The 26,741-nt window shown below is 42.2% G+C and overlaps 2 protein-coding genes across 3 annotated transcripts; both read left to right on the forward strand.

Annotated features, from left to right (window-relative positions):
- Nucleotides 1-481: 481 nt before the first annotated feature.
- LOC133499721 (GRAM domain-containing protein 2B) lies at nt 482-7,084 on the forward strand. Its single transcript, XM_061818017.1, has 12 exons — nt 482-586; nt 658-745; nt 869-938; nt 1,426-1,529; nt 2,175-2,270; nt 2,341-2,412; nt 3,128-3,217; nt 3,304-3,415; nt 4,592-4,805; nt 4,886-4,981; nt 6,510-6,594; nt 6,825-7,084. Exons 1-12 carry the CDS (start codon nt 483-485, stop codon nt 6,864-6,866), a joined length of 1,173 nt encoding a protein of 390 aa, XP_061674001.1. The 5' UTR covers nt 482; the 3' UTR covers nt 6,867-7,084.
- Nucleotides 7,085-7,244: 160 nt separating this feature from the next.
- LOC133499544 (solute carrier family 12 member 2-like) lies at nt 7,245-26,307 on the forward strand. 2 transcript variants are annotated; one of them, XM_061817691.1, is made up of 28 exons: nt 7,245-7,455; nt 7,785-7,834; nt 9,620-9,710; nt 11,535-12,002; nt 12,868-12,990; nt 14,385-14,460; nt 14,533-14,628; nt 15,565-15,704; nt 15,774-15,993; nt 17,138-17,265; nt 17,376-17,460; nt 17,540-17,691; nt 18,201-18,308; nt 19,440-19,563; nt 20,042-20,143; nt 20,407-20,562; nt 20,665-20,764; nt 20,935-21,046; nt 21,114-21,254; nt 21,334-21,440; nt 21,514-21,593; nt 21,895-22,032; nt 22,807-22,920; nt 23,799-23,910; nt 23,993-24,079; nt 24,152-24,287; nt 24,369-24,436; nt 25,995-26,307. In XM_061817691.1, exons 4-28 carry the CDS (start codon nt 11,619-11,621, stop codon nt 26,128-26,130), a joined length of 3,225 nt encoding a protein of 1,074 aa, XP_061673675.1. In that variant the 5' UTR covers nt 7,245-7,455; nt 7,785-7,834; nt 9,620-9,710; nt 11,535-11,618; the 3' UTR covers nt 26,131-26,307. The 2 variants fall into 2 exon arrangements, with proteins under 2 accessions (XP_061673675.1, XP_061673674.1); XM_061817690.1 differs by lacking the exon at nt 9,620-9,710.
- The last annotated feature ends 434 nt before the right edge of the window (nt 26,308-26,741 follow it).

Below are 26,741 nucleotides of genomic sequence, written 5' to 3' on the forward strand. Positions count from 1 at the left end.
CCATGTATGATTGTGTGTGCAGCTGTTTGTCTCTATGTGCCCTGTGATTGGCTGGCAACCAGTTGACGGTGTGCCCTGCCTCCTGCCCGATGAACGCTGGGATAGGCTCCAGCACTCCCTGCAACCCTCGTGAGGATAAGTGGCAAAGAAAATGGAAGGATGGATGGATATATTTGCATTTCATCTTTGTTTTTTTTAGAAATGATTTACCTTACATACAATTTTTATATCTTGTGCGCAATGCATTTTTGCATGCATTTAAGTAGTTCAAACAAATATTTTCCCAGACTTTAAAGGCAGCATGAATGTTCAGGTGGCACTTGGCGTAAAATGATTGAGAACCACTGATCTAGGTAGTTAGAAAGTGTTTGCATTAAAAAAACTAAGTCAAGTAGAAGAGAATGTGCTTATGTGTGTTCAGCTCCGAGGTTGAGATAGTCCCTGAGGAGCATCAAAAAAGTCCACGAATGCTCGGGGAGTGTATGCAGAACAGCGAGGCCGAGCATCATCCTCTACAACAACAACAAAATCAGCGTCAACTTCAACATCAGGACACTTCAGCATGCAGGAGACCAGCACTGGTCAGGTACATAACGTCAACTACGTCGAAAGAAACCTCAGTAACTTTTAAAGATGCTCACCACGTGTGTGTGTTAGGTCAAAGACATTTGACACAACACTGCTGACTCCCATACAATGCGAGCTGGACTCAAAGCTGGAAAGGAAGAAGTCTCGCTCCACTCAGGTGACACACAACCCTTTACAGAAACCTCTTTTCAGTCGCACCGACATCAACTGCATTCAAACCACCACGCACAGCGCAGTCATATTCATGTTTGTGTTGTTTGCGTCGTCTGTTGTCTTCCAGCTGTCCAAGGGCAACTGTCAATATCATAAAATCTTCAAGGAGATTAGCAAGGACGAGCAACTCAGACAAAGTAAGATCCTCTTTGAATGTGTAACAACTTCGTTTACATCAGGGAACATACAGTACAGTACAATACATGGATTTGTACAATTTTGGGGGGCATGAAAATGCATTGTACTAAAAAAAACATAGACTCGCACAACAATTGGGTAACATAGACAAGAAGTCACAAAGCACCGGTGAAAATAAGCATTGATGGCACAGCATTGGGGAACATAAAGATGGATGCTTACGAAATTGGGAAAAACCAACATAAACTTACACTACATTCTAGAACATAAAAATGGACTCACACAACATTGGGGAGCATTAAAATATAATGCTCACAACGTTGGCGAGCATCAAACATGAACTCCCAGAACGTTGGAGAACAAAAGTGTGGACACACACAAAAAAAAATAGGAATATAAATTGACGACACAGTTTTCCGGGAAAAACCATGCACTCTCACAACGTTGGTGGTTGAAGTGTTGTTGGCTATTTCGTTGCGGTTCCAGGTTACACCTGTGCTCTGCAGAAGGACATTTTGTACCAGGGCCGCATGTTTGTCTCCGACCACTGGATCTGTTTCCACTCCAAAGTCTTTGGGAAAGACACCAAGGTGATTCATGTCTCCCTGCCATTCGTATCGCCATTCCTACCGTGATCTCTGAGAAGTGTCCCCTCTTTCTTGTCAAGAGTTCAGAATTTCTGTCATTGTTCCGGTACGATTTTGTCACCGATTCTGTCGTATATTTGTTACGGGTCCTGTCACAATTCCCATCATTACTCCAACAGCGATTTCACTGTTTCCATTGCAGTACAATCAAAATCCATAAAATGATTTCAACATGAATTTGTCAAGAACCTTGTGAGAATTTCTCTCACAATTCCGACCATACCGTTATGGAGCAGGTTGTTATATGTTTCTTCAATTGCTTGTTCAATTTTCATGCCTGGTACCGCTAAAGCTGCAGGATACACGGAACAAAACAAAAATGCAGTTGATTGGATGATGCGTTGTACCATATTTGACATGTTTAAGATTAATTAGAGTCTTCAAATTTTGAAGTGTCTTTGGGCAAGACACTAAACCCCAATTTGCTCCCAGTGAGATTGCTGGCACCTTGGATGGCAGCAGCTGCCCATTGGTGTATGAATGTGTGGGTGAATGTGAACGTGAGGCTTGGTAAAATGCTTTGGGTACTGTGATGGTGTAGAAAAAAAAAACGCTATATAAGAGCAGTCCATTTATTGTTCCTACCAGATCGCCATCCCAGTAATCTCCGTCACCCACGTCAAGAAAACCAAGACGGCACTCTTGGTGCCCAATGCTGTGGTGATCGCCACAGCAAATGACAGAGTGAGGCAGTGGAAATGAAAATTGCTTATATTCAATAAGATGTGTTGACTTACCAACTTCTTCTTTGCAGTATGTCTTTGTGTCCTTCCTGGCCCGGGACAATACCTACAAGTTCCTCATGTCCATCTGTTTTCACTTGGAGGTAAGGACCTTGGCCGCAACACTTCAATGATAGGGAGGAATCCAGTGGCTGTGATTTTCTACTGGAAACATCCATCCGTCCATCCATCCCTCCATCCATTTTCTTTGCCGCTTATCCTCACAAGGGTCACGGGAAGTGCTGGAGTCTATCCCAGCTGTCAACGGGCAGGAGGCAGGGTACACCCTGAACTGGAGGGCACATAGAGACAAACAGCTACACTCACAATGAGACCTAGGGGCAATTTAGAGAGTTCAATTAATGTTGCATGTTTTTGGGATGTGGGAGGAAACCGGAGTGCCCAGAGAAAACCCACCCAGGCACGGGGAGAACATGCAAACTCCACACAGGCGGGGCTGGGATCGAACCTGGGTCCTCAGAACTTTGAGGCCGACGCTTTACCAGCTGAGCCACCGTGCCGCCTCTCCTGGAAACACTACCTCAAAATCATGTTCATCTGCCAAATTAATTCACAAAAAAAAAAAAAAAAAAAAATCAGGACTCTGGTACGCTCTCATTGATTAAACGTGTACCGATCAGGGGCAGTGTTAGGTTTGATCAACTGCGGACTGATTGATTCGTATTTGGTGATATGGGGTTCTGCCAGTGATGAAATGTAGGTCAGTGTTTCTGCCCTGACTGCCCACAAATGGAGGAACCATATGTATCGTTATGATGATGATGATGATGACGATGATGACGATTTGTGCTCATAAAGGAGAAGAGTCCATGCAACAGCCCCTTTCCGTCTTCACCCCAAATCAACTTCCGACCTCGGACATCACCTCACTCACCGCGTTTTCCTTTGGTCAGTTGCATACAAACACCAAAAACCAAACATAATAACACACAGACACACAAGCTTCCTGTTTGATGAACTTCTATTTTCATCAGAGTTTCCACGCTGACTTTGCCGACCTGGATGAAACATTACGGAAGAGTAGGCAAGACACAGAGGAAAGCAGCACTTCGGATTCCCAGACGCCGGACGATGACAAGTTGGCAGGTATCTCGACCAATCAGATGCCTGAGGGGTGGCGTTTCGAAAAACATATTTATTGGAATGAACGCAGCTTTCCAACTCAAAACTCACTGTTCCAGTCATATGTAAATGTCAGTATACAAGATATTGATAAAGCATTGTTGTTGTTTTTTTGCAAGTATTCACTCATTGCCAATTTATTGCCTGTAACAATCTTCCATAAAAGCTGGGACAGGGGCATCTTTACCATTGTGTATAACTTATAGATTTGTTATTTGCTGTGTTTTTTATTTTACTATTCTGCTGTTATTTGTCATTGTAATTTATTTGTCGTTGTTCTTTTTGACTGGCTGTTGTCTTTACACTTTTTGCTGTTGTGTTTTGCACTTCAGGGCCACTGTATCATTCAAAGTTCTTCATAATTCCAGTCGTCATTTCTGTTTGGATTTCTACGGTGGCCTGGGTGCGCAAAACAATAGAATAAATTGTGAGACACTTCAACATGTCACAAAAGACAAAAACAAAAGATAAAACACAGAATTCCTTTTGACAATTTGATTGTGAGGCCATCAAAATTCTGTCAAGATCTAACTTTTATTATAATCTTAACACAGTTCTTGTAATTCCATTATCTATTATCTATCATCTATGATTATTCTGGCAAAAATTCCCATAATTATGCCATGAGTCAGGAGCAGTGCTGACTCAAATGGCACTCTGCACTACGCCCCTAGATGGCGCCCTCTAGTGAGGTGGGGGTGGTGCGTAAAAAAAGTCAGTCAAAATTCCATCAAAATTCCTGTGATGATTCTCATCAATCCATTAGAGTTCTTGTTTTGATCGCTGACAATTCTCATCATCATCATCATCATTATTTCCAGTAGCAGTCTTGCCTTTACTTCATCACAATTTTCTCCAAATACTTAATTTTTTTCAACATGATTTTTCCTAGTTTCACATATCAATCGTGCTTCCCAATAAAAATCACATTAAAATTCGTGGCAACAATGCTTGATCCCCGAACATAATTCTTGACAAGAATGTGTCGTGTTCCAATTTCTCTCACAATTCTTGTCTGAACATATTCTGTTTATTCTCCCAAAGCTTCCCTTCGGAATCCCGTCACATTTGTAATAAAAACTCCCACCAATAACGATTTTCCGACATGATATCAATTTCCCTTCTTCTCCCTTGTTCCAGACTTCCCAGTTCCCCCCTTTCTGGACACGTTGAAGTGCAGCGATGTCCCTCCACCTCCTGACCCTCAACACCAAGTGAAGAATACTCCTCATCCCAAAAATTCCAAGCTTCCCAAGCAGGAAATCAAGCAGCACAGTTTCGAAGTGACACGACGGGACTCCAGAAGTGGACAACCTCTCTCACTCAACACTCTGCTGTGCGTTTACCTCTTTCTGTAAGTGTGTGTCTGTGTGTGTCATTCCCATCGACTACACGACGTTCCGACGCAAACTGGTTTTCCGTGCTTGTGTTAAGAGTGTGCGTCTTAGTGTTGTCATCATGCTTCCTGACCGTGAAGATGCTTTCCTTGGAGCATCGACTGGCGACGCTCGGCTCCATCGCAGATTTGGAGTGAGTTCACATGTTTGACAACCAGCTATGTTACCTTGTTGATAATATCCCAATGCACCAATGCAAGCAGGCAACAAGCTACTTTAGAATCTTGATGATATCACAATGCATAATGTGGTCCTAGCAGCTAACGCAGCCTGTTACTTTTAGTAAATTTTTCAGTCAGTACTTTTTAGTTGGTTAAAATTCAATTTAAAACACTAAAATTAAAAATGCGTACCCCCATGCAAGGCTGGCAGCTCGGTATTTTAGCATTATCGTTTATTTAAAAATGAAAACACAAATTTAAAGTCACTGAAAAAATTGTGCATTTTAGTTACAGTATATAGACATTTTGTAATTCAATAAAAAAATGTAAAATAAGATATCCAAACTCAAGCCTTGAAATTGCTTACATGAGCATGCAAATAATATCGCACTGGAAGAATATAGGGCTAGCCACTAGCTACCATATGTTGGCGGGGCCTGATTTAAGCCTGCTGGGGATCCTCAAGCTACGTGTTAACCTGAATTTTAGTTTTAGTTTTTTTACTGTGACATTTAAAAAACAAAATATAAAAATATCCCCACACCAGGCTAATAGTTAGTCGGTAGGTTATTAAATCCAGAAAAATGGCCGCCATTTTCCCCCCAAGTTGCATTTCTTCATTGTTTTGCAGAAGGAAAGTCTTGTTCTTTTCCAAAGACGTTATTGGGAAATCCCTTTGCCACCTTGCTCAATTCAGAGATGTTCTGTGGGTCTAACAAAGATGAAAATGATTTTGACATCCAAAGGTCATACTGTATGTCCATAGAATTTGGACATGATTGAAAAGTAGATGGACGTGATTAAGCATTATTGTTATTTTCTGTGAAGTTTGAAATATTTATATTTATGTCTCAAACTGATGTCGCCATTGAAAATTCTGAAAATAGACTGTTTAAACATCACAGATCGTCTCCTGTTGATTTACATTTATTTATGGATAAGTAAATTTGGGCTAAATAAAAAGTGGTATAAAATCCTTATAATAATTATCTGATTCTTAGAAACCAGGGCAAATTTCATTGTTGTTTCTCTCCTCTTTAATTGATACCATATTTTAAAAACATACAGGTGTTTTGAACATTTTTGTAACACGCCTACAGTTAGCAAATTAATAAAATCCCGATACAGGCCTTGGAGCTAGCTGTCTGCAGATAATCTGCCAATGAAGAGATAGCATTAGCATGTGTCAGACAACATCCAGAATGTAGATGAATCTTCCGCTGTATATCCCGGTAGACTAGCAGCTTGCGACATTAGCAAGTTGACAGTATCCAGTACAAGGACTAGCAGACACATTAACATATCAATGTTTCCAAGTAAATAAAATAGCTACCAGGTAAAGTAGCATGCAGTGTTTACCAATACTCTTCTCTCCCATGTAGTGGCATGGTTTAAATAATATTTATAAGACACATTATGATATTCAGCACATTGATGGGATCAGAGAAAAGTTTTAGCATCATGACACATGACCATATTTATGGTATTTTGTCCTTCTAGCACCAACTTCCTGCAAGATAGCAATGATGTCAACAGAGAACTTTTCTCCGAACTTCTGAGCCTCAACCTCAAGAAGTTGGAGAAGGTACAAACAACTAATGCATTTACCAGTTTTTATCCTTCAGCAAAGCACATGATTGCCACCTCATGCTCATTTAACTTTTATAGACACTTAATTTGCTCGTCAACATGAACTACTCTGCACCGGCTCAAAACTAGCTACAATAACATGTTGCTGGTTTAAAATAGCTGGACTAGCGTGTACTGCGGGTACAGTAGCATGTGAGAGTAGCTTTGTGTTTTGTTGTGTTTCAGGTGCAGAAGAATCTTCAAAGACTTTTGGATGAAGCTGTATGAAGAATTTATAATCCTGTAAATATGTTTGTGCTGATGAGTCCATTCAAATGACAACCTTAGAATTTGTTGTTCTGTTGTCAGTCATTTATGGAAAAAAAAAAAAAAAACACAGATGTTAATTTAACCTATGAATACCAAATTCAGAGAAATTGGATATTTAGCAGCAATCTCTTGAACTCTTTATATGTATAGAAATGTAATTTATATTTTAAAATCAGGCGGACAAATGTGTATTTGATATTTCGGTTCAATAAAATAAGATGACTGAATGCCATCTGTAAAGCATCTTCTTCCCATCACTGATGATGTCACTAATGATGTCAACTAGAGTCCTTTTCACCATGATATCATACATAGTTCCAGTTGTCAATAGTTCCCCTTACACCGCTGATAAACAAAGCATTTCAAATCATTTGACCATGACAGATCCATTCAGAATACAGGAACTGGCTTTAATGATGAGTTTAGCTTTATTTTCTACGGGAGGGGTTTGTATGTGTGACAACCACATGTCAGCCAAAAAATGTGACACGAGGTAAATTGCTTTGAAGGGAGACTGATCCTCTGGTTGCATTTCACATTTCAACAGGTAAGTTGATTCCAACATAAACGTAGTGGAAGTTCAGAAATAACCAAGATGATCATTAAGGGACTGGTTAATTGATTGACTTGCCTGTTGATCAGATTTAACGGTACAGTATAGCTGTAGTACTTTGATGTTAGCTAGCAGGATAGCTATGATGTGTTGTTAAATTACTCAACCATAACTGTGACAAAATGTCTTCTGCAGACATAATGATGGAGGTCTGGTTCCCAGTCTAGTCCCTTTAGAAGTGGCTACTGCACCACAAGATGCTAGCTGACTGAAACTAACAGAAGTAACTGTTGTGTGTGTGTGTGTGTGTGTGTGTCTAACAGCAACTATTTGAAGATAACAGATAATTGAAGATGACCGACGCTAACTGCAGGTAATATCCTCTAACTAAAACTAACAGCAGTTCACTGAAATTAGCATGTACCCACTACTTGAAAACACTAAAACAACATGATCAGGTACAATCAATAAAATGTCTTCCCTACTTGCCATTGATTCACATTCACACCTTTGAGCATTTGGAATTAATTAACCTATTACGCAAGTTTCTGGAATGCAGAAAAAAACCAGAGTACCAAGAGAAAATCAATGCAAGCACATGCAAACTCCAAACAAGACTGTGAGTTCTGTCATTTTTGAAGCAGACATGCTAACAATGATAGCGTCGTGTTGCCTAATTACAGTCATGACCATTTATGGGGAAACTCAGTGAAATCGCTGTTGGTGTTTGTTTATATCTGCGTTGCATCACATTGAGAGATGTCTCACAGTGTACCACATTTTGTAATACCGGTAGTAATATAACCACAGAGCTAACTACTAACCTCTCCACTGAGAAGTTGGTCAGACAGAGTTAGTAGTCATGAGAGAATATGATATATAATATATATCTGCAGGGCCCCCAAAAACGAATCCATAGTTGATCCCCTTGACAACATTTGATGAAAGCATCAAAATGGTAACCAGTAAACCAATATGGGCCAAGGGCAGAAAAACACCTTGACAAACACGGGAATGGTCACCAACTCATTGCAGGACACAGCAGAGTGGTCACCATCCAATGGCAGCGCATATGTAGACAAACTGGCATTCACATTGACATTCACGCCTCTGGAGAATGAAGGGTCTCGGTTCCCCACAAGGAAGAGGTGACTCAAGAGTCGACCCCAGAAACTTTTGTGGCTTGCGACAGACATGCTAACAACATATGCACCGTGCTGCGCAATGGAATATTCCAGGTCAACACGGACAAAGGACTAAAGAAGATGTCGTGCTTTTGGTTCTGCTTCTCCATTTGGGAAAAAGCAGCAGTTGTTCTCATGCTAATCAGTGTACACATGCATTCACACATACGCTGAAGATGCCACAGGCAGAACAATTGTTTGTCTTTGTTGTCGACATTTTATGTACAGCAGAAGATACTGATTGGTTATTAACGTGGTCAATGCGAATGCAAGGTATGGAAATAAGTGAATGGAAGACTGACATCTTTCATTTGACATGTTCATGCTCGTCTGGGACGTCGCGGAAGATGACTGGGGGAGGGTGGGGCTGTCACTCGAGGGAGGGGGGGGGCACAAGGGAGGGGGGTGTCGATGGATGACAATGGAGCACTTGACAGTGACAGCCAAGCATCTGACCTGCAGTCAGATATTTTCATTTATCCATCCATTTTCTGAGCCGCTTATCCACACGAGGGTCGCGGGAGTACTGCAGCCTATCCCAGCTGTCATCGGCCAGGTGGTAGCGTACACATCCAAAAAACATGCATTAATTGCAGAAACTAAATTTTTCTTTTGTGTGATTGTGAGTGCAAATGCTGTCTCTCTCGATGTGGGCTGCAATTGGTTGGGAACTCCTGCCTCCTGTCCAATGGTGGCCTGGATCGTCTATATACAGTACTATGATTTGAAAAACTACTCTATATTTATTTGATATTAAGACTTTTTTCATTTTGAAAGGCAGATACAGTAAATGAGAGCTTTTCCATTGCTCTCCATCTCCATCCTGCTTGCCAGGATCCCTCGAAGTCACGTCCTCCGAGAGAGTGTGGGGGCTGTGGGTGATGGTTGGTCTTGCGGGTGGGGGCCACGGATGACAATAAGCCACTTGAAGCCGAGTCAAGTGTATTCTGCTTGTGTCGCACTCACACTGACAGCGGACGAGCTTCATCACAACCTTCAGAACAAGAAACTGGGATTATCACGACTGAAGTTTCAAGTGGGAATACTGCAGAAGGCCATTTTCAGGTGGGAATATTCCAAAATCATCCTGCCAAGTGGAAAAACTAAATTGAAATCAACACTTGTTCTTATTTTTTTCCATTTACTTCAAAATCAAAACAACTGAACTGTACTTAACTAATGCGCTATACTGGATTTAAAAGAAAGCCACCTAACTTTATTCACAGTTTAAAACAAATTCAATGACTCGTTCACGTACCACTAAAAGATGTGTACCACTCGTGATTCATCGCGTTTATATATACTGTAGCTGAAACGTAAAGTTTACAAACGCTATATTGAAACATATATATGAATTTTTTTTCTCAGTCGGACATGAAACAAGACTATAAAGTTTTCCTGTTTTCTGTCAATTCGGATTACCAAAGTTATTTCGATTTACCAAATACCAGAAGAAAAATCGAATGATTTTTAATCCAATTTTTCACAATTTTCTTCAGAGTCAGAAGTTGTCTTTGAACAATTTAGGAAAACTCAAATGATGACATTTATTTTGAAGCTTCTAACAGGCTTATTGAAAACACACTTGTGGATGTATTTGAACAAACACATCTGAAACACTGCTCCATTGTCTAAAATCATGGGAAAGTCAAATCATCCAAGATATAAGTAAAAACTTGGGTGCAATTTCCAGATTCGTGAAGGTGCCCAGTTCTTCTGTTCAAACAATTATTCGGATTCGTTAGCCCCGGACGTCAAAGCTTGGTTAAAGGCCTCCGCCGCCGCCAAAGGCCGCGAGCCGAGCTTCGGTGTCCAGGGAGGCCTTTAGCCTAGCTTCGGCGTCCGGGGCTAGCGGCCTCCGTCGCCTGGAAGCTCGGCTCGCGGCCCGCCACCGGAGCTTGCGCGTCAGACTCCGCGTTATTTCTGTCCGAAGAACCATCCGCGGCTCCCGGGGGCCTTTGTTTACGCACTTAAGTCGCGCGTAGGCCTTCGAGTGGTCAGACTCTGCGTCACTCCGCCCGAAGAACCATCCGAATACTCAACATTAATTATAGCCACAGGTTCAAATCTGTATGGAAGTATTCCTCTGTCTTCCCGATCAACCGATACTCCTATTTCTTCATTAGATAAGGATAAGTACGAGAAATTTGCGCTGGGCATAAATGGTGTCCCATGCAATTTAGCCTTTGTTGCGGCACGGTACACGTCAATTCCGGTCATGTGACTTGCGAAAATGGCAGCGCCCCTGAAAATTTGTAATTGTCGATAAAAATCTTCTCAAAACACTATTAAATGAGAGAGGATTTAACATCACATTGTCAAAATAGGGTACATATTACATGCCCTACTGGATACACTGTTCATGCAAAGGACTGGATTTCCTCTTCAAGAACTTGGGAAGATGCTGTCTGAAGCTGGTAGTGTGTGTCATTATCCACAGTAAAATGAGTACTGTACCCACGCGGGGTGAGCGGTCACTCTGCCAGGAAGAAACCATCGTTCCAAAAGAAACAACAAAAAGACAGATTACGGAGGAGCAAAAACCTGAATATTTGGAGACATCTTTGTGGGCTGACAAAATGAAAATTGAACTGTTTGGTAATAATGAGTATCGTTTGGAGGACAAAGAGCAAGGTTTGCAAACGTGAGAACACCATCGCACCGGTGAAATACGGGGGTGCCAGTGTTTTGTTGTGGAGATGTGTTGTTACAGGAGGGACTAATAATGCACTTCACAAAATATATGTCATCACGAGGAAAGAACATGACGTGGAAATACTGAAAGCAGTGTCGCAAAACATCAGCCGGGCGCAAATTGACAGTGATCCAAAGCATAGAGCCCGACTCAAATAACACATCCCTAACTCTATGACTTTCTTGTTTTTCAAGCCCAATTTTTGCAGGATAGGTTCTGCTTCTCGTTAGTAAATCCTGGAGGTGCAGTCGACTTTGCCTCATCGCTAGTTCTTCGGAATGTCGGGCCAAAACTTGGGGACGGGTGATCCCGCCGAGACCCGCTTCCACGTGGACGTGGTCCACGAGGATGAGTCGAGGGGCCGCTTCCGGGTGGGCTTCGCCGACCCCGGGGCCTTGGGCAGTGCCGCCGACATCGGGCTGCCGCCGGATGTTTTCCTGGAGCCGGACGGGACGCGGAGCGACTCGGTCAGCCTGCATTCAACGGGCACGGGGCAGACGCAGATGTCGGACACACACTCCAACACGTACTACATGAGGACCTTCGGACACAACACCGTGGACGCCGTGCCCAACATCGACTTCTACCGCCACACGGAGGCCACGCTCGGTGAGAAGATGAACAGACCCTCGCTCGCTGAACTCCATGAACAACTTGACAAGGTAAATGCATGAAAATGGGAACCCATCTCATGGGGCTCGATTTTCACAGCTGGCGTAAATCCAGCGCTTGCCTTGCATAACTCTGTGAATGGTTGACACCCGGTGATTGTAATTTCATACTTAAATGTAAATTTGGGCAGCACGGTGGGGCTACCAGTTAGAGTGTTGGTCTCACCGTTCTGAAGAGCGGGGTTCAAATCCCAGCCCCGCCTGTGTGGAGTTTGCATGTTCTCCCCGTGCCTGCTCGGGTTTTCTCTGGGCACTCTGGTTTCCTCCCACTTCCCAAAAAACATGCATTAATTGGAGACCCTAAATTGCCCATAGGTGTGATTGGTGTCCGTCTCCACGTGCCCTGCGATTGGCTAGCAACCAGTTCGTGGTGTACCCCTGCTGCACATCAATCAATTCCCTGAAATGTCATTTACTCAGCAGTCAAAAGTGTGACATCTTGCTGCACACCGTCTGCCCACCTTGGCACAGACCACTTTGGCAAAATCAGTGGATGCCACTTTTTACACTGAGATATGGTTGCACAGTCCATTAAAACGGAGTCCATAGTTTTAGGTTTAGATTTGCTTCTGTTGAGCAATAAAGCGCATAAGAGGGTGTACCTAACGAAGCGTCCACAAAAGATTCAGTCAATGAGATGACATTCCTCATTCGTTCCCTTCACGCCCACCTTCTGGGTGAGCTGGGATTGATGACGTCATTGGACACAAGGACGTGGACACACGACTCCAGTGTTTGGGTTGACTCCCACGGGTGTCATGTTTTAGCCCATTCAATTTTTAAAAAATTTTGTCTCAGAAATGTAATGCATGTTTTTACTTGTTACCTGCGATGATATTTTCGTGACATTGGTCAGGATCCTCTTGAGGATGGGATGGCTAACGGGGAGGAGCCGTCAGCTGCCGAGGAGGCGGCGGCCCGGGCGGCCAAGCAGGCCAAAGGAACGGCTGTCAAGTTTGGTTGGGTCAAAGGAGTCCTGGTACTACATTCACACTGCACGCAACAATAAGCAGTTTCCTTTACACCTGCAGGTTCTACTTCATTATTCCAATACCGTCATTTTTGCGCTGCTAAACATGATTTTTTTTTAAATTGGGAAAAAAAATCCATCTTGTATTCTGGAAAAATAACACTTCTGCCACATGCAGGACAACTTTGTTTTGAGACGTTTGCAAGGATTTCTCACGCAATTATCTTAAGAAATGAAAATTATTTCGAAAATTTGGATTTTTTTTTCTCCCTAAAAATTTAACTTGCGTAGAAAAAAATATGTATTCAATGAGATAATATCACTTCAGTAAAAATAAACTACCTATTGCAATATTGTTTTTTTTTTTGGGGGGGGAGACTAATTAATCCTAAAAAAAAGACTTTTCATCATTTAGATTTTTTTCCTAATTTTAAAGGATTTTTCTCTTGAAATATTCAACTTTGACCTAAAAAGCAATTTACATTTCAATTTTGAAAAATCTGAATTCATTATCATATGATTCCAAGGCCGCCCCCCAAAAACAAAATTCCAATTTTATCTAAAACAAAAGTCATTTTTGTGTTTGATGAAATAATATCAATAACCCAAAAACGAAACAACAGTTGTTAAAATGTTATTTGTGTGTGTGTGTGTGTGTGTGGGGAGGGGGGTTGTGTTTTTTAAAAAAACAAAACAAAACATATATTTACATCTTGGAAACAATCTTTTTATCTGTAAATTTACAACCTTATACTCATGAGTTGTTTTTTTCCATTTAAAAACAATTTCCACATTTCAAAAATAAAAAATAAGACTGAAAATCTCAAAATGAACACATTTTTATGTAAAAAAAACTGTTATTGTAACAATTTTAAGGGCATATTTTTCTGAAAAAGTATACAGCTTTTAAGGGTTTTATCCCTTTCTATTTATTTATTACTCGTCACACTTGCAGTATATTATTTTTTCCAATAACAACCTCATATTTTGGTTTGAAAGTAAAGTGAACATTTCATTGTATTGCTCATAATGGTGCAAAATATATTAATTGGCAAATGATCAATTTTCAAATTACTTGACTCCTTTGATAATCAATAAATTGTTTATAGGGACATTGTGTAGCTTCAAATTGTCCAAATCCTCAAAATTTCTGCTTCTGTTTAATTAAATATGAATCTTCATCAACTTATGTGTACGTTCAACAATGTCAATTTCAAATAGCGTCCGGTTTTTGAATGAATGGATGGGCATTAGAAAATGTTTTTTTAATCCAATTTCACCGATGAATTGAAAAAATTATTGACAAGTTGATCAATTGTTAAAATAATCATCAGTTGACACACTAATTACAATTGTCATGAAAGGGCTCATTTTGAAGGGTTAAAATGCAGCATCTGTTGCAGGTCCGATGCATGCTCAACATTTGGGGCGTGATGCTCTTCATCCGGATGTCGTGGATCGTGGGACAGGCCGGCATCGGTACGACGACTGCACTCGTTCCTCCATCGAGGTTTTATCTGTGCAATCAATTAACGTTTGATGTGTGAACAGGACTAACCATCGCCATCATCCTGATGGCCACGCTGGTGACCACCATCACCGGGCTGTCCACGTCCGCCATTGCCACCAACGGCTTCGTACGAGGAGGTGAAAAAGCAAATAAATAAATAAATAAATAAAAATAAAAAGATGTTTTGTGAAATTAATTCATGAAGTAGTTCCATTTTAGGACTTTTTAATGTATATTTTTTAATGAACTACTTTTATTGATGGAAATTTTAAAATTAATTATTATTATTATTCATTATTAAAAATTAAATTATTATATTATTTATTTCAACATTATTTTTTTAACAAACAACACAAAATTCCTGGTGAAGAATAATTTAGTTCCATTTTCAGAATTTTTGTTTTTTTAATTTGTAAGTATATCTTTTGTAAGAAAAAAGTAGTTTTATTTTGGGAAGTAATATTATAGAAGATAAGAGAAAAATATCTATTTTCATCTTCACTTTGATGAATGTTCTTTTCATAAATTGGGATTTTTATCTCATCAAAATTAATTTAGTAAAACACAACTTTATCTAGAAAAATATATTAATGAGATTTCACATTTTCAATGCGAAGCAAGGCTTTATTCTTGAAAAATACACTCTTCTCATAATATTACAGTTGACAACTTCTATGTAAGAAATGTATCGTATCTTGAAATAAATATCACTTCTCTTGTTAATGTTGACTATTTTCATAATAGTACTTCTTCCTCTTATTTAAAATTTTTTTAAAAATCTAAAAACAACCCTTTTTATCTTGTAGATTACAACTTTAATTTTCATATTTTTCCTCATGTAAAGTAAAAAAAATATCATGGAACAAACATCATTTTTGTCTAAAATCTATTTACCACCACTTTATGTCCAAACAATGAAAAAAAAAGTTTATTTTTACATTATCATTTTCCCCGTATCTGGAAAAAATACAATCTTATCGCAAAAAAAAAAAAAAAAAAAAAAAAAAAAGCAAAGACCTTGGTCTCATTGCAAAACTTACCAGCACATCCTGGTTCTTTTCACAATTTTCCAGGTGGCGCTTATTATCTGATCTCCAGGAGCTTGGGTCCAGAGTTCGGGGGCTCCATCGGCCTGATCTTCGCCTTCGCAAACGCTGTGGCGGTGGCCATGTACGTGGTTGGCTTTGCCGAGACGGTGGTGGAGATGCTCAACGTGAGGAACGCCGACTGCGATGCCCTCATCGACTTTTTTGGCCACTTCATCCTCTGGCTTTTACCTCAGGACGTGAACGCCCTGATGACAGACGAGCTGAACGACATCCGCATCGTGGGCACGCTGACCGTCATCCTGCTGCTGGGCATCTCGGTGGCCGGGATGGAGTGGGAGGCCAAAGCCCAAATCGTCCTGCTGCTCGTCCTGCTGGCAGCCATCGCAAATTACTTCATCGGAAGCCTCATTCCTGTCCAGGAAAAGAAGGCCAAGGGATTCTTTGGATATCAAAGTCAGGCAAATATGAACACGTGTACTACCCAGACAAGATTTTTAAAATGTCAATTCAAGTGTGTCTCTTGACAGTAGACATTACCAACTGATATTTCAGTACATCTGCAGACACCATCAGCCGATCCTGGAGTAACTCCTGGCACATGCCGATCTTGATCTCAAAGTGTTCCTGAGCCACCACAGATGAATACAGAACTCATCAGTGGATCTGGCACAGTATAAAGGGATAAAGACATCACCAAACAATCTTACAGTCATTCTTGGTGCATTATAAAACCATGCGGGTGGTGTTATTAGGAAAAGGCAAAACAAGTTTGTGAATGATTCCCATTCATCTATTCCTAACCTTAACCCATCCTAAACAGTCTTAGCCCCAACACTTGCCCCAATCCTCATCATCACAAACGTCTTTGTATTTAGTTTTATAAAGGTGATACATTTGGGCAGGTCATCTAAAATCAAACTAAAATGATGAAAGCAGGACATCAGCTCTCTAATGTGACCTTCTGCTCCATTCAACAATCCAACTGGTACACATCCCTTTTCAAATGTCACCATCAAGGCGATGTGGAACTTCTGCAGAGGAAACAGATGGGATTCAAACTGGCCCGTGGAGCCTCTTCATTGATCTATGGTCATACCTCGATGGGGGTTTAAGACGCCCCTCAATGTGGCGGGATGACAACAGCTTCCAGGTTGCGCTGATTGTTTTGAGGAGTAAAGAGCTAGGAACGTTACATGAAAGGGACGCGAGAGGCGCCCTTAGATTATGTACAGCAATCAGTCGATCCAAGAGTGGCACGAGAGAGATTCCTGACACACTTGACATAAATACAGACGAAGCCACGCAGACATCACCAGCCAATGTTACAGTAGCTCTTGGTATCATTTCTTTGAGATCAACAGATGACATCAGCCAAACCCAGAGTGTCTCCTGGCACATCAGTTGCATGCAGACATCGTCAGTCAATCCCCCGAGTGACTCAATCTCAGACACATTGTTATCAGAGGAGCGCAGAGCAATTCGCTGTTGGTCTTTTCCTTCCTTGACATTCTTCAGGCTTACGATTGGTCAAAATGGTCTTACAAAGCACCACCCGTTGCTTTGACATTGTGTCTGATATTCTTTCGCATCTCTGCAGCTGCCATCTTTGTGGAAAATTTGGGTCCAGACTTCCGGGAGGACGAGACCTTCTTCTCCGTGTTTGCCATCTTCTTTCCGGCAGCCACCGGGATCCTGGCAGGGGCCAACATCTCTGGAGACCTCAGCGTACGTTTGACCAACACATAAATGACCCGCTAGCAACAGGAGTCAAGAGAGACTGAGCCTACTCTTTAATCACTACAGCTGCAATCATTTTTGTGGCGTCCATCTTTCAGGACCCCCAGTCTGCCATTCCCAAAGGAACACTGCTGGCCATCCTGATCACGGGCATCACCTACGTGGGCGTGGCCATCTCTGCTGGTCAGTGATGGCTTTGTGACATCATTAGCCTCCATCTCAGCACTTCGCTAACTAACTGTGCGTCATGGTGATCTTTCAGGCTCGTGCATGGTGAGAGACGCTACAGGCGACGTCAACGACACGCTGAGTGACACCATCAACTGCACGGACACCGCCGCATGTACCCTGGGGTACGACTTCTCCATTTGCATGGAGGGAGGATGTCAGTACGGACTCATGAACGACTTCCAGGTAGGCTGGCTAGCTAGCCTGCAAAAATATCAATGTCCATGTGTCTGTGCTTGGGGACAATAGTGTTGTTGTTGTTGTTGTGAGTCACGAGCTTCTGGTACAAATGAATCCACTCATTGTTGACACCTACACACACACACACACACACACACACACACACACACACACACACCACACACACACACAGACTCTGTTGTGGAAATTTAATTTCTTCTGTGTGAGATAAAGAAATAAAAGATCTGAATCAGTCACATTTTTGTCCACTGTTGGTTCATTTTCTAAGTGCACTAGTTCAAAGTTCAGGTCACTAGCGTACACTGAGAAAACCCACACTAGCACAGTCAGAACATGCCTTGGTCCTCAGAACTGTAAGGCAGTTGTGCTAACCAGTTGGCCAACCTGCCGCCTGGAGGATTCCATACAAGGAAACATACATTAGCATGCTTCTACTCTCAAGGTACTTTTGTGATTATTCAAGTGTGTGTGTGTGTGCGTGTGTTTGTGTACAGGCAATGAGTCTGGCCTCGGCCTTCGGTCCTCTAATCACAGCGGGAATCTTCTCGGCCACCCTGTCGTCTGCTCTGGCATCGTTGGTCAGCGCTCCAAAAGTCTTCCAGGTGGTGAAAACACGAAAACTGTTGAAACCAGTGGGCTCTATTCTGGCCCCTTTTTTGTCCACCATTCTACTTTTTTTGCCCAAAAACCATTTTAGCTGTCTTAATACATAAAGGAATGAAACTTCCCAAGGGATTTGTGCATGCTTTGTCATTTTCATTTCTTTAAATACATCGACCCGAGTTCGATCCCAGCCCCACCTGTGTGGAGTTTGCATGTTTTCCCCATCCTGTGTGGGTTTCCTCCGGGCACTCCGATTTCCTCCCAGATCCCAAAAACATGCAACATTAATTGGAAACTCCAAATTGCCCCAAGGTGTGATTGTGAGTCTGGCTGTTTATCTGTATGTGCTCTGCAATTGGGTGACAACCAGTTCAGGGTGTACCGCGCCTCCTGCCCATTGACAGCTGGGATAGGCTTCAGGACTTCCTGCGACCCTCGTGAGGATAAGCGGCAAAGAAAATGGATGGATGGATGGATTGATAAATATATCGCTAAGACATTGCATCAAACGCTTCCCTTTGACGGTATCTTTTGGGCAATTGAGATCCAAGAGAACCACATTTATAGATTGCTGGGTACAATTTGGAAGCCCTAGGGCACAGCGCCACAACTATAATCTTACCACATTATTTTCTTCAACCATTCATTTTCTGAACCGCTTATCCTCACTAGGCTCGTGGGTGTCTGGGGCCTATCTCAGCTACATTTGGGCGAGAAGTGGCGCACACCCTGAACTGGTTGCCAGCCAACTGCAGGACACATAGAAAAGAACAACCATTCACACCCGCACTCACACCTACAGGCAATTTAGAGATTTCAGCGTGTCAGAGCGTGTATAAGATGAAAATACAAATGAAATATTAAAATGGAAATATTTTGGAATACAGTACATGTATCCTGTATCTTTAGATCAGCAAGCTAGGTATCATATAGGCAATGAAGAGGAAAATGTTTTTGTTCATTTATATTAGCTGATAAATGACTTATTTCTCCCTTGAGGGCAGAAAGTTGTGTCTACCCCCGGAGAAAACGCCACCACTGCAATTTGACTTTGAATTTCAGACTCCTCTTCATTCCCCCCGCCATGTTTTCCATCTTTCTTTGTTCTGTTATATGTTTTCTGTTTTTAGGCTCTGTGCAAGGACAACATCTACCCTGGCCTGGGCATCTTTGCCAAAGGTTATGGCAAGAATAACGAGCCCCTGCGCGGCTATGTGCTGACATTCTGCATCGGCCTCGCCTTCATCCTCATTGGTAGCCAACCAACATGCTACATATTCTAAATCTGTAGCTGCTGATGGCCACAGTGTTCACCCACTATATCCTGTTCTGTTAAAGTGATGTTTTTAATTGTTTTTACGGTACACTGTACTTACCTCGTGTGTGGGTAGTGAGGGCCACAGTCACGCTGACCCTTTCAGCCATTTGTCGAACACAGAGAACATTAAAACACAAAGACAGTGAGCGCTATCGCTGAGGATCTGCTGCGACCACAGCTCACTCCCTGACACTCACCCAGGCTCACCGATATCACACACCACTCCACGGGGCACCGCCTCTTAAAGGCACATTGACGCAGACGGTGCAGTGTGCAACCAATGAGAGGATGGAAAACTGCCGATGTCATCAAGGGCCTTTGAAATGGGATTGGTTCCCCACAATAAGCACGTTCACTGTACTGGTGTTATTAGCATCATGCGCATCCACCACATTTGCTGTTCTTTTCCCTCAGCCGAGCTGAACATCATCGCTCCGATCATCTCCAACTTTTTCCTGGCGTCCTATGCGCTTATCAACTTCTCCGTCTTCCACGCTTCACTGGCCAACTCGCCAGGTGAGCTTGGTGCCTCACTTGCTTATGGAAGGCTGTTTGAGTATCGATTCCGTATTCTTGATTTCTAAATGACTGTACTCGTTGTAGTAGTGACATTTTTTTTTATATCAAGGGTATCGAAGGTATTTGATTATTTACTCGCTCAACACCAACTTGATAACTAGGTATCAAGGATATTAAATGAATACTCAAAACAGCTTTTCACACTCACTTGGTCGCGTAACTCCATATTGGCGCTAACGCCTTGCTGTCCATCACAATAGGGTGGCGTCCTAGCTTCAAGTACTACAACATGTGGGTGTCTCTGGCGGGCGCCATCTTGTGCTGCGTGGTCATGTTTGTCATCAACTGGTGGGCGGCACTTGTCACGCTGCTCATTGTCCTGGCGCTCTACATCTACGTCAGCTACAAGAAGCCTGGTGACCACCAAATACAGTCTACCTTCCGCACGTCCACACTCCCAAGCCTCTAACTAGTATCTTCATCCCATCACTGTTAATGTCCGCGTGTGCGTGGTGAAGACGTCAACTGGGGCTCATCCACTCAGGCTCTCATCTACAACCAGGCACTCACGCAATGTCTCAACCTGACTGGTGTGGAGGATCACGTCAAGAACTTCAGGTGACCTCAAACTGAGGGGTTGTGCTCGACCAAAAGAAATCAGCGGACCATCCCGGCATTGATTCATTGCATCCACAAGCAACATCGGTTGATACTAGTCTGGCTAAGGCTCCCATCAGGCGATCTCACAGTGTCTCCATGTGGCTGAATGTTCCCGTTTGTGCTTACAGGCCTCAGTGTTTGGTTCTGACCGGGTATCCGAGCTCTCGGCCTGCTCTGCTGCAGCTGGTCCATTCCTTCACAAAGAACGTGGGCCTGATGGTGTGCGGACACGTCAGGATTGTAAGCACAGGCTTTGACGCGCTCTCTCTCTTGGGTGACACCTTTTATGAGCCTCGTGTGTGTGCAGGCGTGTCGGCGTCCCAACGTGAAGGAGGCGTCCCAGGAACACGCCCGCTGTCAGCGTTGGCTCAACAAGAAGCGCATCAAAGCTTTCTACGCTCCCGTTTTCTCCGACACGCTCAGACACGGCGTGCACTTCCTCCTGCAGGTGGCGCCGATGCTCCTCGTACCTCCTCATTGTTTGATTGACTGACGATTGATCGAGGGTGCTGTGTCTCCTGGGCCAGTCCGTGGGTCTGGGCCGCCTGAAGCCCAATACTCTGGCGCTGGGCTTCAAGCACAACTGGATGGAGGGTCCAATGAACGACGTGGAGACGTATATCAACATCATCCAGTAGGAAACTTCTTCTTCTTCTCTTTCTTCTTCTTCTTCTTTGCCAAATTGCGTTATGGGTGTTATCCTGCAGTGATGCCTTCGACCTGCAGTTCGGGATGGTGATCCTGAGGCTTCCGGAGGGTCTGGACATCTCTCACATCCAAGGACAAGGTCAGGGGCAACTCTGTCGCTAAGCAAAACAGACATCAACGGCTGCTGTTAGAGGCTTAGAAAGACATCATCAGTTGATCTCAAGAGTGTTTCCTGGCACATGATGGATCAATGTTGACATCATTAGCTGATCTGAAAATATCCTGGAATGGTACCTATGAGACTCCTAGAGACATCACTTGCCTCTTGCTGATCTTAGAGTCTCCTGAAACACCATCAGCCAATCCCAAAGTGTCTATTTTGGACTTGAGGGTTGTGATGATAAAGTCCAGGGTGTGTAGTTTTTGTGTGTTCCTTGCAGATGAGCTGTCTTGTTCCAATGAAAAGCCTCTGATCAACAAGGACACACTCGTCACCGTCACTTTAACCAAAGACTCGGACTCGGACTCAAGTCCATCCAAGACCACCAGCAATCAGAGCAGCCCGCTCATCATTAGAGGTCAGTAACCTTTTTTTTTTTTTTTTTTTTTTACATGGTATGTCATCTTTTCTCACAAGCCATGCACTTTGTTTTACCTACTGTGGCACCATACCCTACTTATGATATATATACAGAGTACATACTGTAGGTCCCCAAACGTATCCAACCTGTTGGCATTGCTTTCACTTCAAGTTTATTTGAATAGACTGTAACCACAAAGGAGTCACAAAGGGCTTCATAATCAACGTAAGAAGCAGAAATACACCGCCTAATCTTTATCTTCTGCTCAAAAGCTGTGCTGATTTCAAATCAAAAGTGATGCAATGCCACCATCTACAGGAATCCGTTAGCCATTACGTTGGCTTACGATCCTGAATTTCACAGAGAAGCTGGCTGAAATCCTCTTCCACATCTGCTCCTTGAATAATTTACTACACTCACAGGATTTTGATGAACCTGTTTGTCTTTGTCTTCACTGTTATGCACTTTTTGTTCTTACTGTTATCCAAGAAGTGCATTTTTTTTCTCTGTCAGTAAGAAATGCTGTGACTGGCCACTATTTGAAATCATCAGTAACTTTTTAAAAACAAGACTTTAAGTGCAGCAGCATTGAAAAAAAGAAAATGCTAAACACGTGACTACCATAGTTCTGTCATTTTGATCAATGCCATTTCAATTCATTTCGATGGAAAGAAATGATTTAATATATGAGTAAATGGAGTTACAAGCTTGGTCAGGGAACAAATGAAACTAGTATGGCAAAGTCCAAAGTCCTTCATTGTGTGTCTGCAGAGAGCAAAGCAGCGCTGAGTGCGAGCGATCAGCGCCTTCTGGAAGCCAGTCAGCAATTCAAGAAGAAACAAGGAAAAGGAACCATCGACGTCTGGTGGCTCTTTGACGACGGAGGTCTTTTTTGGTTTTATGCATTTCAGAACCATGCAAACGGTCATTTTGAAGCGTCTCCGCATGAAAGAAACTTTGTGGTCAAGTTGATGAAGGGAAATTTTGATTCAACGAAGTCGAAATGCTCCAAGGTGGAAGTTGTATATGTTGGGGAGAACAAGTTTTATTTTGAAAAAAGGCCCGTTTGTTGTGTTTGTTATTTTGAGATTCAAGCCGTGTTGTTTATAGAAAAAAAAAAAAGGGATTTAAGTGCCATTTCTTTGGGGGGTGGGGGCGCGGATAATTTTGTAGAGTTTGAAAAAAAAGATGTAATTTTGTAAGAAAACAGTCAGTAAAATAATCAAATAGTTCCATCCATCCATTTTCTTAGCCGCTTATCTTCACAAGGTTCACGGAGTGCTGGAGCCAATCCCAGCTGTCGACGGGCAGGAGGCGGGGTACACCCTGAACTGGTTGCCAGCCAATCACAGGGCACATTGAGACAAACAGCCGCACTTACAATCACACCTTGGAACAATGTAGAGTGTCCAATTAATTTGGCATGTTTTTGGGATGTGGGAGGAAACTGCAGAACCCACACGGCCAGCTCGAGGATTTGAAACCTGGTCCTCAGAACGATGTGGCCAACACTCTTGCCAGTTGGTCCACCGAACTGCCCTGCCACTTGAATATTATGATTTGATGATAAAAATAAAGCAGCAGAAGGATATGATTCAGTCTTACCAATAAATTTGTGGCAAAGGACAAAGCTAATAGCTCAATAATATTTAAACGTGTTGGAATTCACAGACCATAATATTGAATGACTCATACTATTGTGTAGTAAATACACTGTATGTGTGCGTGTGTGTGTGTGTGCACGCTGTTGTCGCGGTCATCAGGGTTGACGCTGCTGCTTCCCTACCTGCTGACCAACAGAAGCAAATGGGCCGACTGCCGCATTCGAGTCTTCATCGGAGGGAAAATCAACCGCATCGACCATGACAGACGCATGTCAGTCGCACACCCGCGTACATCCTAGAAGTGTAAGAAGAAAAACGCTTACATTTTACTGCATCTGTGTGTGTGTGTCCAGGATGGCAACGCTGCTGAGCAGATTTCGCATCGACTTCTCCGACATCAATGTCCTGGGAGATATCAACACCAAACCCAAGAAACACAAGTAAGTCACAACACACACACACACACACATGGCAACACACGACAATGGCCATCTGTGTGTGTGCCCGTGTAGTAAATTGTGGTTCAAGGCCCTGGTGGAGTCGTACAGGTTGAAGGAGGAGGACATGGACCAGGAGGCGGCCGAGCGTCTGAAGGCCGAGCAGCCCTGGAGGATCACCGACAACGAACTGGAGCTCTACAAGGCCAAGGTGAGCCCGCCCACGCCCGCCCCCCCCATAACATCTCTGACACGACAATTCCGCCTCAACATTCGCGCCTTACTTGTTCAGAGCAATCGGCAGATCCGACTCAACGAGCTCCTCAAGGAACATTCCGGCGACGCCAAGCTCATCGTCATGTGAGGATACTTCTTCACCACTGCTCCTTTTCTTAGCCGCTTATCCTCATTCAGGTCGCCGGCATGCTGGAGCCCATCCCGGCTATCTTTGGGAGAAACGCGGGGTACGCCCTGAATTGGTCGACAGCCAATGACGAAATCATTTTAAAAAGAAAAAAAATCTAAAATGAGCAAAAAGGGGAAAAAAAGGACTTGTACTTTTTGGGAACTGAACCCATGCTGCGCACATCAAATTCACACGAGTGTACCACAACACCCTACACACACCCCTGAAAATAACTTTGTAGCTCAAAAAAAGCATTGATCCTTGTTTTGGAAGATTTTTTTTTCTTTTTTTTAACTAAAAATACTACAACACCTCCCTCCCCTCAAAAAAGACATATACTTCTTGACAAATCTGGACTTTTTATTCAAATGTTTCTTTCCTCAAAAGAAAGTTGTATATCAATAGAATTTTTTTCTTGAAAAAAAAAATCCCCTGACAAACCATCTGTAAAAATGCAACTTTTTTCTCCCAAAAATTAATTTTCATGCATTTAACTTGGAAAAAAAAAGTCATTTTCTCAAAAGAACTTGAGAAAATATTTACTTTTATCTTCAAAATACAAATATTTGACTTTACTTGAAACAATTTGAGTTAAAAAAAATCAGTTTCTTGAAGAATTGTTGTAAAAAAAAGTTAAAAAGATTTGCAACATATTTTTAAATTTTCCCTCAGAAGTAACATTTTTGCTCTTTAAAAAATAGTACAAATGAAATAATGACTACCTCAAAATGTGAGTCTTCATCTGAAAAATAAAATTTTTTGATGAGATCACTTTTTAGGGAGATGGTTGTTTTTTTCTCCAATAAGTTTGGTTCCTTTTGCCAAAAATAACTTTTCCTAAATATAAAAGGAGTCTTTTTCCTCAACAGCACTAAAAAGGACGTAATATTTTTTAATGGACTAAGAATAGTTAATCTTTTTGTCTAAAATGACAAAAATTTTTTTTTTTTCTTGAAATAATTTGACGTTTTTATTTATTTAAAAAGTCCAACTTTGGATAAAGGAAGTGATTTTTTTTCTGGCAAATGTTTTTGTCATGAAAAACTCAAATCAAATCAAAAGATTCATTTTGTCACATTTTTGTCATAGACATCAACAACTATTATTCTCCCATTTTTTCGAGAAATAAAAAAAATAAATAATACTTGGAAAAAAATATACACACTTTACATAAACGAAGAAAACATTTTTTTTTAAATTGTACCTTTTATTGGGAAAAAAAACAACAACAACTCCAAGTAGAAATTCTTTTTGGTCTTGATTCTGTTGTAAATCTCTGAAAACATTAATGAAAACAAAACAGATTTCTTATGATGGGATCGATTCCCTTTCAGTGATGGTGTCGATACGTGCCCCCGCGACCGGTTCAGGGTGTAGTCTGGGATTGGTTCCAGCTCTCCCACGACCCTTGTGAAGATATGCGTCTTGGAAAATGGATGGATGATGGTCGTGTGTTTGTATTTGTAATTGTGTGTACCTTCAAGAGGTATCTGCTCTTTTGCGATTGGTCAGGACGATGCCCCTGGCGAGGAAGGGCGTGGTTTCTAGCGCCCTCTACATGTGCTGGCTGGAAACGCTCTCCAAGGAACTTCCTCCTCTCATGCTGGTGCGAGGAAACCACCAGAGCGTCCTCACCTTCTACTCATAGTGCGCGCCCACACACAAAATAAAGTCACACTTTTACTTTAGTGTCACTTGCTGTGTCATATTGACTTTTTATGAACATTAATTCATTAACAGTGTAACTTACTGCCCAAATACACATTCAACAGTTGTATTGACGTGTAGAACGTGTCCGTATTTGTATTTTTTTTAACTTTGTTGACCATGATTTAAATAAACTATTAAGTGCTCAACGTCCTCTTGTCAAATATTTACTCACACACACACACACACACACACACACACACACACACACACACACACACACACACACACACACACCACACACACACACACACACACACACACACACACACACACACACACACACACACACACACAATTGGGACTGATTCTCAATAAAAAGACATTCTTCGTCTTAAATTGAAAATATTTTGTATTTCCTCTTATCGATCCTTTCTCTTAGCTGCTTATCCTCGCAAGGATTGCGGGGCGTGCTGGAGCCTATCCCAGCTGTGAACGGGCACGAGACTGGGTACACCCTGGACTGATCGCCAGGCAATCACAGGGCACATTGAGACAAACGACCAATGACACTCACAATCACAATTTAGAGTTTCCAATTAACGTTGCATG

The sequence above is a fragment of the Syngnathoides biaculeatus genome, chromosome 4 (assembly GCF_019802595.1).
Source record: "Syngnathoides biaculeatus isolate LvHL_M chromosome 4, ASM1980259v1, whole genome shotgun sequence".
Classification (NCBI taxonomy): Eukaryota; Metazoa; Chordata; class Actinopteri; order Syngnathiformes; family Syngnathidae; genus Syngnathoides; species Syngnathoides biaculeatus.

Bases quoted from the DNA above. Each gene is read 5' to 3' on its own strand.
- LOC133499721 (XM_061818017.1), top strand. From the start codon at position 483: ATGCAGAACAGCGAGGCCGAGCATCATCCTCTACAACAACAACAAAAT. The intron at 1,530-2,174 runs GTGATTCATGTC...TGTTCCTACCAG, and splicing joins TCTTTGGGAAAGACACCAAG to ATCGCCATCCCAGTAATCTC. The intron at 6,595-6,824 runs GTACAAACAACT...GTTGTGTTTCAG, and splicing joins ACCTCAAGAAGTTGGAGAAG to GTGCAGAAGAATCTTCAAAG.
- LOC133499544 (XM_061817691.1), top strand. From the start codon at position 11,619: ATGTCGGGCCAAAACTTGGGGACGGGTGATCCCGCCGAGACCCGCTTC. The intron at 18,309-19,439 runs GTGGTGAAAACA...TTCTGTTTTTAG, and splicing joins GCGCTCCAAAAGTCTTCCAG to GCTCTGTGCAAGGACAACAT. The intron at 22,033-22,806 runs GTCAGTAACCTT...GTGTGTCTGCAG, and splicing joins CAGCCCGCTCATCATTAGAG to AGAGCAAAGCAGCGCTGAGT.